The 14,623-nt window shown below is 41.6% G+C and overlaps 1 protein-coding gene and 2 long non-coding RNA genes across 4 annotated transcripts; all 3 read right to left on the bottom strand.

Moving 5' to 3' along the window:
* Positions 1–719: 719 nt before the first annotated feature.
* On the bottom strand, positions 720–3,524 carry LOC139833101 (uncharacterized). The gene is made up of 2 exons (XR_011748185.1): positions 3,439–3,524; positions 720–3,213 (listed from the first exon to the last, which is right to left on the bottom strand). It is a non-coding gene; the product is annotated as an uncharacterized lncRNA (long non-coding RNA).
* A 112-nt stretch (positions 3,525–3,636) lies between these two features.
* On the bottom strand, positions 3,637–5,883 carry LOC127323346 (glyceraldehyde-3-phosphate dehydrogenase-like). Of its 2 annotated transcripts, none has more exons than XM_051351503.2 (7): positions 5,644–5,883; positions 5,376–5,546; positions 5,109–5,212; positions 4,854–4,943; positions 4,672–4,758; positions 3,824–3,890; positions 3,637–3,722 (listed from the first exon to the last, which is right to left on the bottom strand). In XM_051351503.2, exons 2-7 carry the CDS (start codon positions 5,392–5,394, stop codon positions 3,688–3,690), a joined length of 402 nt encoding a protein of 133 aa, XP_051207463.1. In that variant the 5' UTR covers positions 5,395–5,546; positions 5,644–5,883; the 3' UTR covers positions 3,637–3,687. The 2 variants fall into 2 exon arrangements, with proteins under 2 accessions (XP_051207463.1, XP_071681153.1); XM_071825052.1 differs by having other exon boundaries at positions 5,684–5,883.
* A 235-nt stretch (positions 5,884–6,118) lies between these two features.
* On the bottom strand, positions 6,119–9,094 carry LOC127316952 (uncharacterized). Its single transcript, XR_007860734.2, has 6 exons — positions 8,527–9,094; positions 8,185–8,344; positions 7,986–8,087; positions 7,725–7,906; positions 7,268–7,439; positions 6,119–6,291 (listed from the first exon to the last, which is right to left on the bottom strand). It is a non-coding gene; the product is annotated as an uncharacterized lncRNA (long non-coding RNA).
* Between the last annotated feature and the right edge of the window lie 5,529 nt (positions 9,095–14,623).

Raw genomic sequence — 14,623 nt, 5'->3', positions numbered from 1 at the left:
AAAAAAAACAAAGTGGAAATAATCCACACTATTATCAGATCTCAGGGAAATATGATACTAAATCATTAACAGAGTGGAAATAATCCACACTATTATCAGTGTACATTACCTGGGGGAAAATTCAAGGTAAACATGATATCAGTACAAAATGATAGCAGTCACCATCTTAAAACTACTATTTTGAATTTTGCAACTTGAGTCGACCATTTTAATTTCAAAACTGTAATGATAATTAAAGAGATGTAAATGAAGAAGTGAAAGAAGTGTGAGAATAGTAATTAAGCACCACAACAGCACAAAAATATAACATGTAAATAGCCCAGCCATTGTAAGGAAAATATAGAATCTGTATAGCAAGAAGTGAAGAAAAATAGGTAGGCATATATTGCAACTATCTGTGTAGATGACCCGTTGCGCCACTGGCGCAAATGGCCAAATCAAAACAGTATTCGGGCCATAAGATTTACCTTAGGAACCAAGTCTAACGCTATATTTGCATAAAAAAATTATCAGTGGTCTTAGATTAGTTGGGCATATGACAATAGGAAAACATAAATGGTATTTAAACTTAACTTTAGGTAGGCGATCAGAATAATGAATGAAATTGAGCTTGAGCTTGAGGTTACTTAATATATCCATGCAAAGCAGAAAATGAAGTCTTTTCTTCCTGTAATATTAACCAAAGTCCACAAACCTGGAGTTCATCAATACTCAACTGATACCACAAAATTGAGCTTAACATTTATAAACTCAGGAAATATGGGTGAAAATAATGACAGAATACACATCTCTATTGTTGCATCAATATTTTGCTTCAACCTAATTTAATGGGTACATTACAACATTTCTCTACTTGTACGCCGGCCAAGCAGACCTTGTGCTGGGAGCAGAGAGCAATGCCATTTTGGTTGGCCTTTGACTTAAAGAAGCTCACCGGCCATCGACACTACAACCACTATGGGTACTGTCGACTGGCCTAATCTTTACTTGATTTACCTGCAAGGAATGACTGCAAAACCGAGTGAGACATGTGTCAGAGGTAGTCACTGAACCCGGCAATTTACAGATCAGGCGCAATCATGAATCATGAATTATCAGGACGTGACTCAATAGCCCACACTACTATCCATGGCTTATTCTTCAACTGGAAACAAAGCCTGTAAATTACATGTATAAATGACAACAGTTCACAGATTCTATCATTGTAACCATACTTCCTATTTTGGGAAGCCTATCCAAAAACAATTTGAAGCTGTAAAAATGGAGTGCATTGATAAATGTTTTACAAATTGGGCTTCCACCCCAAGAGGTGTCACCTGCATGGAAAAGATGAGACAAAACAGTAGATATCAAGTACATATGAAGTCTCTCACAATTGTAAAGCACAATCAGGAATAAAACAAGTGTAGATCATGTATGCCCTTATATCAAAAGCTCCACGGAGGTATTAATGATATATTCCTATATTCTCAAATCTGGTCAAGCGCGCACAACATGTAGCAGAGTAGAGAATGGATAATCTCAAGTTCCGTTGCAACATACTTGACGGGAAAAGGATAGTCTTGCTGCTTAATGATGAAATTTAATATCATAAAGGTCTAATGCCTTTCCTTTAGAGCCTCCTAAAGAAGCTAGTCATTCAACCCAAATCTGCAGTCATGCCACCCTCACTGGAATTGCCCATAAAGTAACTGCATGGGAGTTCTATGGTCAGCCTGGATCCCAACTGTTTGGACGGGCGAAAACACAGAAAAAGCTTGCGAAATTCTATCATATAGGCCTGCATCTTTAACGACTTGAATAAATTTACCATGATGAGAGTCACAGGAAATATACCTCAATTCGAAAACATTTGATCATTTGTACTCAATAAACCACGACGAGTCACAGGGAAGTGATAAATAGAACCACGAACATAAAGGGGTATGATGAATACCAACAGAAGGACACCACGAACACCAACGCTTGCCGCCGGTGCTGAAACTGACGTCGACGCAACCTCTTTTGGGACAAACACCATTGGGTTCCTGCACGAGGCCGAGGCATCGAGGGAGGCAGCGGCAACCCCTGCACGAGGCTGAGGCACAAGGCCAAGGCAGCGAGGCAGCAGCAACCTCGTTTAGGACAAACACCATTGGGTTTCCTGCAAGCAATTCATCAAGCACTCCATGAGCAGAAAATACTCTTTGACAGAGAATCAAGCACTATACGATCTGCAAACGGAGTACAACAGAAAAGAGAGGAAAAAAGAGTGGTAGGGAGAGGATAGAGGGTAAAATAGAGCATAATATGTCAATGAAGAGACAGTATCCTTGCCAAAAAGAAACACAAACGATAATACTTAAAGAGGAAGCAATCAAACCATGACCCTACATCCAAATAGAAGAATTTCAAGCACACCTGAAACAATAGCGAGACAAAGCTTAGCCTAGGATAAATTTCATATCACAACTTTTTCTCAAAGGAAGACACAACCAAGGCCAAAAAAATAATATATGAGTGTATTGTAAATGATTCATGAGGGAGACAATTTCATTTCGTGCACCTAACGAGCTGTAGTGTTACTATCGTGAATAACATATTAGCTGAAATCATTTCAAGGAATATTGGTTTGAAAGTACTTCATAGTTCAAACCTGATGAGCCCACTCAAGAATGGATGGAAGGGAGATGACGACCAGAAATTCATAATTATGGAATTTCCTTGCTATTCTAGGCAATCTGTAAATCTATCTGACACCTATTGCTGAGTTGCCAGAATTAGTATTCATTGAAATATCAGAATGAAAGGCGAAAGGGAAATACCATGTCAAGTAGGTATACATTTAGAATGTGCAAAAAAAGCTTGCAAAGATAAGAAAACCTTCCCAGGAAAAGACTCAGCAAGAACACATCCAATGGAGCAAATATAACTAATGTTCTCTACTCAGTTATTAAAGGACGCCAAATTTAGCAAATAAAAAATGCAGCTATTGATTTGGGCACCTGACTGAAGATACATGTTGGCTAGCTGAGCTTCAGCGGCAAAATGGCTTAGTGAAGATGTGCAGATGGAGAATTGTTAATGAAGATGTGCTATTCTTAGACCAGAATATAAATAATAATATATGCAACAGTGCTATTCTTAGCCTCTATCTCTCAGTAAAAAGAATTAAAACATCCCATTTATCCAAGTCTTCACTCATCTTGGAAATCTCACAACTTCTCAACAGATCTGATACGTGGAAGCCATTTCATAATAGTTAGACCAAACACATATAATCATTTTTAGAGGAAAATATAACAATACATGTGAAGAACTGAAGATAAATTTAAACAAGAACACCCATATCGGCCCTCCACTACTTATCCATTCCTCTCAATACCAGTCAGACATTTAGGGGTAGAAAGTGCAGTATGCATGGAAATAATTAGGTATGCGAATTGATAGTACTCTTACATCAGATTTTCCATCCAGCTCATAGATCATACTGCCTAAGAAGTACTTGTGGGTCATTATATAAGAAAACTCCTGCAGGTGGTGCTCTGTATTATTCAAAAACAACGGATATTAATCAAAACATACACCAATACAACAAATCTAAATACAATTTGGGGAAGAACTGAGGGAAGCAAAGAAGGGAAAAAGGAGCTCTACCTGCATGGATCTATTTTGGTAGTAACATCCAACAATTGAGGGCTCAACTTGTCAACACCCTCTCGTAGGCATGGCGAGGAGCAGGGCTACAGTGACATCAAATGACACCAAATGTCGGATGGAATTAATTCAATGACATATCATATGGGAAAATAAAAGGGAAAAAAGGTGTCAAGGACGGGCATACTTGCATCATCCATGAGCATCATGAACGCCAATGGCGACCGTGTAAGAATCTTCTGGACATCGAAACCCTAGATGCAAATAAAAATTAATTTATGAGAAGAAATGAGAGAGACAACATCGTGTAGGGAGGGGGTGAGAAAGTTTTCCTACTATGAATACGTCAATATAAAATGTAAGCAACAGTAGTACAACTAAATTCTTGCCAACATTTTCATGATGGCAAAGATAAAAATAAAAAGGAAAAGATATATAAATAAGTAGTGCCTAAGATTTATAAGCTGAAGTATTTACAGAAAACAAGATAAGCCAAGAAAAAATTTATGACCATGCTTAAACTTTAGATATAATATCAATATCCATTAGGAAAAGGCTAATTTATGCTACTCGTTACTTCTTTAGATAACATGGGTACCCAATCAGTAAGGACAAGCTATAAATGTTCCTAAAATTACACTTGAGAAACAAATTCTGAAAGTTTGCAACTATCACATCAGGAAGTAGTCCGTGTGATTTTGCACATTTTCTAAGGTAATTATCCCATGATTTGGTTTAGGAATCAAACATAAAGATGGATTGCTGGGTTGAATCTGAATATAAAGCACCCAATCTCTTTAACTGAGATTCATCCTCAAATCAAAACCAATAATTATGTGTTGTTTAAGATAAGTTAATTGTGTATCCACAAAACTGAGTCACGAGCAAGAGTTATTCTCACCTTCCAACAAATTAAGAACAACTTGCCTGGTTCCTATTAGAATCTGTAAAGAGTGCATATGTACCATGAAGTAACCAGGTTGCAAATTATACTGTACACACAATAAAAGAAAAGGCTAACTGGATCATACTAACCTTTGCAGCTACAGTCCTGCTGGGACTGATGTTGAAGCTAGCAGCCCTTCCACCTCTCCAGTCCTTGCTTGCGGGACCATCAATTAGCTGCAAAATTCAAAATTCAGACGCATCAGACTAACCAGACAAAGGTAAATTATGGTATTTCAACAGATAATGGGTATATAGGAGAAGATGCAAACCTTGGTGCAACCGAACAAGCACAGATGAGGAAGAAGGCATACAGATAGAGTCCAATCAAATAACATCCATATATAACTGGAAATATATATCTGATGAACGAAAGAGTTGCAAAAGTCAGATACGATAATTAGAGGATGAATTTGATGAACATTCATCGCTATCACATAGGATATAAATCGTTTTGCAGAATCTAATAAACAAAAGAACAAAAAAACTATTTCATCTAGTAACAGCAAATAGCATCCTAAAATAACCTTGTCTCTGTACGTAGAGGTCGTGCTGACAAAATGAGGCAGAAACACATCATTCTTTTCACCCCTGGCAAGCATAGGAGCATCCCCACATAATTCAGATAGGCCTACATAAGATGGAAGAGAACCTGTTCAGAAAACGCACAAAATAGGATCTGCTCTTTTCAATGAAAAATCATATCATAGTGTCGCTAGTAGAGCTGGGAAAGGTAGGGGAACAGAGGAGCAGGAGAAGGAGCGGAAGCTAGCAAATGAACAGAGGAGCCTCACCTCTTCTCTCGTGCAACATAACTGGTGCTTGCTAACCCAATACTAACCAATATTAACCATGATAGCATCGACATAGCCATAAATCTCTGTGCACCAACGTTTGTTGTTGTCCCAGCCAGCGTAAGAATTTCCTGCCACCAAACCCAAACATTACAAGTCATAGCTCACCATCTGCAAAGCAGCCAAATAAATAAAAATGTCAACACATATATCTAATAACAGAACAGTAAATTTGAATCATATGAGGCAGTCTATCATCGTAAGTAACCTGTCAAGCCGCTGAAAAAGGATATGAACAGGACAATCACCTAAGGTATAAAAGAAATATCAGTTTGAGTCGGGCCATAGTGTTTGATTAGTGCATGAATCTTGTCTAGATTAGACATGGCTCTCAGATTCAGGTCAAAGTTCTTGAAGCAGGAAATGCCTGATTCCTCACTAATATCCAAATTAGTGTGACAGAAGAATGTACCAACAGTTATACCACGCCCTGTAATACCACACTGAGAAGGCCGACATGAACAATTTCCAGTGATGGCTTATTTAGTCCTCTAGTGACCACATAGCCAAGAGCTTCATAAACCCTGCGGTGGTGATGACGATCAAATGCACCCACATTCACTATTGTCATCTTCATACAAGTCAGCATTAGTCCAAACGAGGGTGTAATCTAATGGTTTCACAAGAGCAGGCTTGCTATTCATCAACTGACAGCTAGCCGCTTCCCTTGCAACAAAAAAAACCTGTAAAGGCTGGTCATTCTGTTGGGCGTAGTGCCCAAGGCTGTGGAAACCATCAGGAACTTCTATTGGCTCATAGAATGTAGCTCCAGAGAAACTACATATATTCTGGAATTTGCTAACATTTGCAACATAGATCTCTCCTATGCATATCACGCTCTTAGTGAAGTTCCCTCCTGTGAAGTTTCAACAAAGTTACTACAATGTTTGAGTATTCTGGAAATAAAATCTAGTTGGCAAAATTAATGACAAGCAGTTTCAGAAACAGAATAGTTTTGCTCTTCTATCCACAGAAAAAACAGAGCAACCAACAAAATAAAAGTGCCCTACAATTTTTGTCCCGTCAATTAAATTGTATCTCTTCTTGAATGAAAAGGTATGCTACTACCAGTGCTACAATCCGACTATATTTCTATAAGATGTAACACTGTTCTGCAAAATGCGTTTCAATTTTTTTTAAAGACAAAAAAATCATTTGTTTGTTGTACAAGATCAGAGAAGAGCATAAATCCACAACCTATACTGCAACCTATGTGTACTCCTCTGTCTCACCATAATAAGATCCTTACAAAACCATGTTAGCAACCATGGGTTGGAGAAACAGTCATACAACGAACACCAAGGTTGTGCATAGCAAGTTTAAAACAGTAGGCATGAATCCTGACAGAAGCGAGTAGGAAAAGAGAGATATGAAAGAGCTAGACTACTAATATTAGATGTATAAGTCAAGATCATTAACTATAAACAAATATCCATAGATTGAAATGGTGATAATCATATGACACAACCACAAAGATTTGCAGCATGAAAAGGTTCCCATTGGCCAGAGCACAGAGGAATAAGCATGACCTCCGAAGCACTATTTTTTGTACACAGAACATGCACCCAACAAAATTTAGATAACCATCCACGATACAGAAAAGGGTAAACTAAAATACCTTTGTTGATAACTAATTCCTAGGCAGCCAGATAACCAATGCCGCATAAGTAACTAATTCACAGATGGAAACCAGAAGAAATCGCTTGAATTTAATCAGGCAACATACAAACCCTGCCATGAACTAACCCATCATTCGAACATGCAAACCCAGGAAAGGAAAGTAGTTGGAAACCAGAAGAAGCCACTTGCTTTTGATCAAAAGACGTACAAACCTGTTCTGTGCTCCTAAAAACAAAGCGAACATCGTCATCTTTGACAATTTGGTCGCTTTTATCATGAGTTTAAACATGTCCTACCAGAAACAATTTGGTCACATTTATCCTTGGGCCACAACACATTGTGTGACGCCCCTCCTTCTCGAGGTGATGTTGTTCCTTCTCCCACCTGAGGTTGCGTAGTCATTTCGAAATAAACAAGATGTAAGCACACACACACACCCGCCTAGAATCAAGCACCACTTAAATGGAAGCAACAAGAACAGCATCACAGAATATTTGGAAAAAGAGGGATGCAAATATCAGTAAGCATCTAATATAGGATTTACTTTAAATCTAGCATACAAATTATATGCTTCAATTCAGCAATAGGAAACTTTTTTCCTCCTAGCCAACATGAATATGAATTAGAGAAAATCATTGTAAGAGTATCCTACAAGAAGGAAAAGCGCACCTGCAGGCTACAGACTGCTGTAGTGGATAAGGAAGATGTTAAAAGCAGACACTGTCGAGAGCGCTATGGCCAGGCTACAACCTCCATGACTGCACATCCATCTCCCACCCTCCTCATAAGCAAGTTGTCAAATTGGCCGCTGCAACTGTGGATCGAGGGCAGACCAGGGGAGGGTAGACTACCTAGGCATTGTGCAGCACAAGACAATTGCAATCAATGACCACCAACAAGCCTTGACACAAGCCAGAAGAAGGAGCTTACCTGGTGAGGCTAGGAGATGGCACTGTACTCCCTCGAAGCTTGGCAATGGCTGAGGAATTGGCGTGGGCCCTCATCTTGCTGTGAAATGCCCGTAATTGCGTTCTAAATAAAAGAAACAAAAACGTATGCAGATGAGACATATTACATACGTGAGAGAGCAAATAAGTAGAGGTGGGCAATGATCATCTACTTTACTCACCAATGACAAGGGAGACGAGCAGGTCAGGAATTTGCTGGCAAGAATTCATGGCGCCACTGTCCTGACCACATGCCAACGCAAACACCAGCTTCAGCTATCCTCACCCACCACATCCGAGCTCCTCCCCCAACTTCACCTCATCGTCTCTTGCCCCTCCTAGCTGCAAAGTATAAATTAATTTCAGATAATAGAATCAGGCTTGAGCCCAAGCGGGAGGAGGGAGACGGCCATGATTTTTCTTGGCAGAGGCCATGGCCGGCACGGAGCAGCCTTCCTCGCCTACTGTTCTTGTGGGGAGAAGAGAAGGAGCTGTGCACAAGATAAGAAGAGGCAGCAACCTACCTCGTCCTAATGGGAGTCAGCGCCGAGGATATGAACGAGGAGAGGGAGGCTTCCATCCACTCAAGGTCGCCGTCGCCTGCGCTAGAAATCCGCCGCCCACCACGGTTTGGCCGGCCCTATCCTGGATCCCGCCCGTAGGCCGCCCTGTCCTGGATCCCGCCCGTAGGCCGCCCCTCCTCCTTCCGCCAAGGCACGCCCCTGCCTCATTCGCGCCCCAATTTCTAGATCGAGGCGGAGAATGGAGACGAGAAGGGGATCGACCTTGGTGCGGTCGGATGCGAGCTGCGAGGCCGGATGTTGACGTCAAGGATGGAGGAAGACGAGAGGACGGGGAAGAGGAGAGGACGAGGCATCGCCGACGCCCTGCTCCTCTATGTGCGCTCCTGCAACACCTCATCCTGCCCACGACCGGCTCGATCTCGGGGGAGAGGCGGCGCGCCGCTGGCCTCCTCCACTTGTAGTTCCCTCTGCAACCTCACGTGGGGATGGAACAGAGGAGAGAAGTCGGCCGGCGATTGGGAAGAAGGTGAGACGAGGATTGGCGAGGAGGGGGGCGGGGATTGCGGGGGCTGATTTGGATGCCCCGATCTAGGTTTTCACCGTCTCGCGGATGGAGACGGAAGGCGACCCGAACGATTGTCTGTGGCTGTCTCTAATCATTGGCCCCCGCACGTAGCTGGCCCCAGGCGTCATCGACTCAGTAGGAAGCTCGGGAAGTGAGAAAAGAATTCACCGATCGGACGGCTGCAGTGAAAAGCGGGATTGTGCAGGATGGAACGAACGAACCAGATGTTTTTGCCCCTTTTGAGTGCCTTGGTTGGCCGGGTAGTCTAGGGACATTTATAGGAGAAATTTGTGTTGATTACATTACGCACCATACTTAATGCAATTGTCTATTGTTTGCAACTTAATACTGGAAAGGGTGCGGACGCTAACCCGAAGGTGGACTTTTTAGGCATAGATGCATGCTGGATAGCGGTCTATGTACTTTGTCGTAATGCCCAATTAAATCTCACACTACTCATCATAACATGTATGTGCATTGTCATGCCATCTTTATTTGTCAATTGCCCAACTGTAATTTGTTCACCCAACATGCTATTTCTTATCGGAGAGACACCACTAGTGAACTTTGGACCCCGGTCCATTCTTTACATCGAATACAATCTACTGCAATACTCGTTCTTACTGTTCTCTGCAAACATCATCTTCCACACTATACATCTAATCCTTTGTTACAGCAAGCCGGTGAGATTGACAACCTCACTGTTACGTTGGGGCAAAGTATCTTGGTTGTGTTGTGCAGGTTCCACGTTAGCTCCGGAATCCCTGGTGTTGCGCCACACTACACTCCGCCACCATCAACCTTCAACGTGCTTGTTGGCTCCTACTAGTTCGATAAACCTTGGTTTCTTACTGAGGGAAAACTTGCTGCTATACGCATCACACCTTCCTCCTGGGGTTCCCAACGAACGCGTGATGTACGCGTATCACCTTCTCAAAGTCAATTTTGAAAATAATACCATCTAAATTTTTCCTGTGCAATTCATGTATAGACTCATGAAGCACGACCACTCCCTCTAGAATATGTCTGCCCGGCATGAATGCCGTCTGAGTAGGTTTAATGACATTATGAGCTACATCAACAATACGAATGGTGGCAACTTTAGTAAAAATCTTAAAAACCACATTGAGTAGACAAATAGGACGATACTGTTGAATTTGTGTCACATTATCTTTTTTCGGCAGTAGTGTAATAACTCCAAAATTTAGCCTATGCAAAGGTAATTCACCTGTTTGGAAGGAAATAAAAAGCGCCATCAAGTCCAATTTTATTACTTGCCAAAAAGTTTGATAAAACTCTGCCGGAAACCCATCTGGTCCCGGCTCTTTATTATGTTTCATCTGTGAAATTGCCTCATAAACTTCCTCGAAAGAGTAGTCTTTGATCAAAATCTCATTTTCACCCGCAGAAACTTGAGGAATATCATCAATTCTATCCTCCATCATTACTATTGAACTGCGTTGCGGTTCTCCAAAAAGTTTTTTGTAGTATTCAGTAATATAAGTTTTAAGGTTTTCATCCCCAACAATCGTACCCTCCTCCTGTTCAAGTTGAAAAAAATTCTTCTTTCTATGTTTCCCATTAGCAATTAAGTGGAAGTATTTTGTATTATTGCCCCCTTCTTGCACATACTTAACTTTGGCTCTCTGTGCCCATTTAGTTTCCTCGGACCTTCTAAGTTTATTCAAATTTTCATTAGCCATCTTTAACTCAACCCTCTCAACAGTAGATAGAGGACAAGTCTCGGCCTTAATATCTAAGAATTCAATAGTTTCAAGTAGCCTCTGCTTCTCTAGTTTATATTTCCCACTTAAATTTTTCGCTCATCCCCTTAAAAATATTCTTAGGTGGCTAATCTTTTTTTTCCATGTGTCAATCGGTGAGATCCCCATAGGACCTGCATCCCATTCAGCTGCCACCATGTCGTAAAACCCACCATGTTGAAACCAAGACAGCTCAAAAGAAAAACGAGATTTGTTTCCTAGATGTGCATGGTTACCCGAATCAATAAGAAGCGGTGTATGGTCAGACCCCGAACGAGGTAAAGCCCACACCGATACTAATGGAATTTTTTTCCCACTCCACACTAGCCAACACACGATCCAATTTCTCATAGGTAGGGGTTTCTCACCGACTAGCCCAAGTATATTGACGCCCGGATAGTGCAATTTCCTTCGGATTTAAGCTCTCAATAATAGCATTAAAAATGAAGGGCCATCGGGGATTATAATTATTATTGCTCTTCTCCTCCGGTTTTTTAAGGATATTAAAGTCTCCGGATAGAAGCATAGGTAACGGTTCGGCCTCACACAAACGCACTAACTCAGACAAGAATTCATGTTTGAGAGTATCCTAGGCAGCACCATACACCGGCACCAAAACCCACTCAAAACCTTCAAATTTTGACTTCAAAGATAACTTAACACAAAAATCACCACTACATTATTAACTTCTAAAGTATTATTATTAATTCCAACCAAAATACCTCCGGAACGACCCTTGGGTGGTAAAAAAACCAACAAAAATCCTTTCCACATGCTAAATCTCTAAGGAACAGAACAATAAAATTTGATTTCCCAGTCTCGAGAAGTGCAATATAATCTAGCCGATGTTCTATAATAGATTCTTTGACAAAAAGGTGTTTGCCCAGATCACCAAAATCCTCACTATTCCATGTCAAACCACACAAAGAATTCATTGCCATCTACTTGTAAATTTTATTATGAATTCTGTTACTTCGTCTAACCTTGGTCTTATCATAAGACTTTTTCTTTTTATTTCTTCTTGTCTTGTTTGCTACAGGGGAGTTACATAACAAATTATCATCTATTCATCATCGCCTAGATCCACCACTAAAGTAGAGGCACATGAAACAATAAGACATGGAACCTTATCCCCACTTTTATCTGTAACCAACTCATTATTCTTTAGGATAGTTAGTGTTCTTTGAAGTTCATTATCTTTAATTTTATTTACCACACTAATGAAATACCCAAAATAGTAGCATTGTGGATGATCTGTTCATTTGTAAAATTAAGTAACGAGTGAGGTTGAGAAGTACCTTGCGCATAGCTCTCATTACGCCTTTGTGCCAGCATCATAGATTTTTCAAGTTGAGTCGCATCCGCATTAGGTTGTGCACGAAGTCTTCTACTCGACCTCACACCTTTTGCCTCCTGTGATTTTATGCCGCCAAAAGCAATCACCTCTTCAGTAGAGAAAGTTTTAGATACTGGAGTGGTCATTATAGCCGGTACAATTTTGTTGTTGGTAGTACCCTCTGCCTGAGATACAACAACATTTGGACAAGTTGTAATAGTGACATTATCATGTAAAAAAGTAGAGAAATCAGTATTACTGACCATGCTATTCACCGTCATGGGCAAAGAAGACACATTAGTATTTGTCTGTTTCGGTTTTACCATATGAACATAAGTTTGTTTGGAGTTCTCCATAGGCAGGTTGCTAGTTGCTTTAGATAAAAAAATCTTGTGAGGAATGTTTGGCTGGCGTTGAAGCAATCTGGGCCTGCGCCATGATTGGCGTGGACGAGAAGATTGGCGTCGACGATCTGATCGACGTGCCTGGCTTGATCGACGTTGGAGGGCTGCATGTGCCATGCATCGCTGCACTCAGCGCACCGATCGACATACCTTCGTCGCCTTGGGTGCATGTGCCATGCACAGCAGGGGTCAGCGGGCCAGTCACAGTGGCGATCGACGTACCCTGCTTGCATGTGCCATACACGGGCACCTGAGCCTCCTTCCCGGCAGCTCCAACGACCTCCAGAACGCGACCGTCTTGTTGAACCAAAGAGTGAACAGCTCCCGGCTCATCGAGGTAGGCCGTGCCCAGGTCAGAGGTGGCCATATGCCCCTCCACTTCTTCCGAAACAGCCACATCTCTAAAAAATGGATCAAGGCATTTAGGTGTCGATAAAACAAAATCATGAGATGGAGATGTAATCACATTATCATACCTAGGCGAAACACACGTAGCCATATTTACCTTCTCTTGAGAAACAGTAATAGGTAATAAAGAGAGAGAAGTGCTCGCCAAAGGAGCTTGATGCGAAGGTTGATCATTATCCTTGCCTCCCTCCTCATTTTTCTTTCTCTTGAGTTCTCTGTCTAGATCATCTCCAGAGTTGTTACTAGGACCATCATGGTCCATATCATCGTCCTTACGCATATCCTCGGACAAACTATCCCTCATGTGCCGTTGGAGCTTTGAAACCCTCCCCTTCAAAACGGAGTCTAAAGAAATCGTTGCGAATCTTCACATCAAGACTAGCAGGAATAAGAGCAGGGTCCAAACAACTAATACAAATTCTCAGCACATTATTAGCCCTTGTAAATGGTAAATCAATATCCGTAGTCTCACCAAAAATATCACCAAAAGCCCACAAAGCCAGAATTTCATCAAGAGCAAAAGGAGGTAGACCATGAAATCTGACCCACACTTCTTCTGCCGTCCAAAATGGTTCAACATCCTTTCTCCAGAAATCAAAAGACAGAGTAATTTGTGTTCTCGGCACATAGAATTTGCCAAAGTGCCGAGCCTTCACCAAATCACTTCTACTTGAAAAAATTACCCTGAAAACATTATTTTCCATCTGCTGAACATCCCATTGGTACAGATCATCATGCATCAAAAACTGAAGTTGCGCTATTAGCTCGGGTATGGTCATGATCCCACCATCAACTGTCACTCTACCCAACCTTGTATTCTCAACACGAGGCCTGACATCACCAGAAAGAGGTATTTTCCAAAAAGTTAAATCCGCATGACCCACCCCATAGACAGCAATTCATGGTTTGGGAGCACACATAATTGGGCAATCTCGAGTTACATGTTCGGCACTCTGACAACAATCACAAATATCTGCTTTACATCATTGATGCAGTGCCCAGTTTTGTGACATCGAAAACACTCGGGCCCCTTCTTCTTTGCAGCCACAGCTGAGTCAGAGTTCTTGTCTTGGACAACATTATGTGTTTGAACCGACCCAGCCCCAGTGATCATGTCACCATGTATTTGTCCATGAACATGAGCACCGGCCAAAGTCACATCAGAGGACCGTTGTGCCTTTGTATTTCTTGCTACATGTGTTGCCTATTCACATGAGGCATAGGACGCACGGGTTCTCTAATAGTTGGTGTAGCAACAAGACCCGAATCTGAATTAGAAGAAGCTAGTAATTGTTTCGCAAAATCCTCTCTTTGACTAGATGTTTTCGGGCATCATTCAAACCACTAAGATCAGGGTTGTCCCTAGGCAAATTGTCGCGACGAACATATGTATTGGATGGTCGTCGATTAAAATTGTTACCTCTGAAGCTTCGATTATAGCCTCTGTTAAACCCTTGTTGATTCATGTACGGTCCCCCGGCATTATTAGGGCGGCCAGGTCCAGCGCGGAATATGCAATAACCGTACACATCGGAGGAGCGCTCAGCTCCACTGCCAAAGTTACCCCCGTTGCCAGCCATGCCACTCAGGCTACCTTGCTTGAAGTTGAGTCTTCCGCCCG

This window comes from Lolium perenne, chromosome 1, assembly GCF_019359855.2.
Source record: "Lolium perenne isolate Kyuss_39 chromosome 1, Kyuss_2.0, whole genome shotgun sequence".
NCBI classification, from domain to species: Eukaryota; Viridiplantae; Streptophyta; class Magnoliopsida; order Poales; family Poaceae; genus Lolium; species Lolium perenne.
This window is presented reverse-complemented; position numbering and strand designations above follow the sequence as displayed.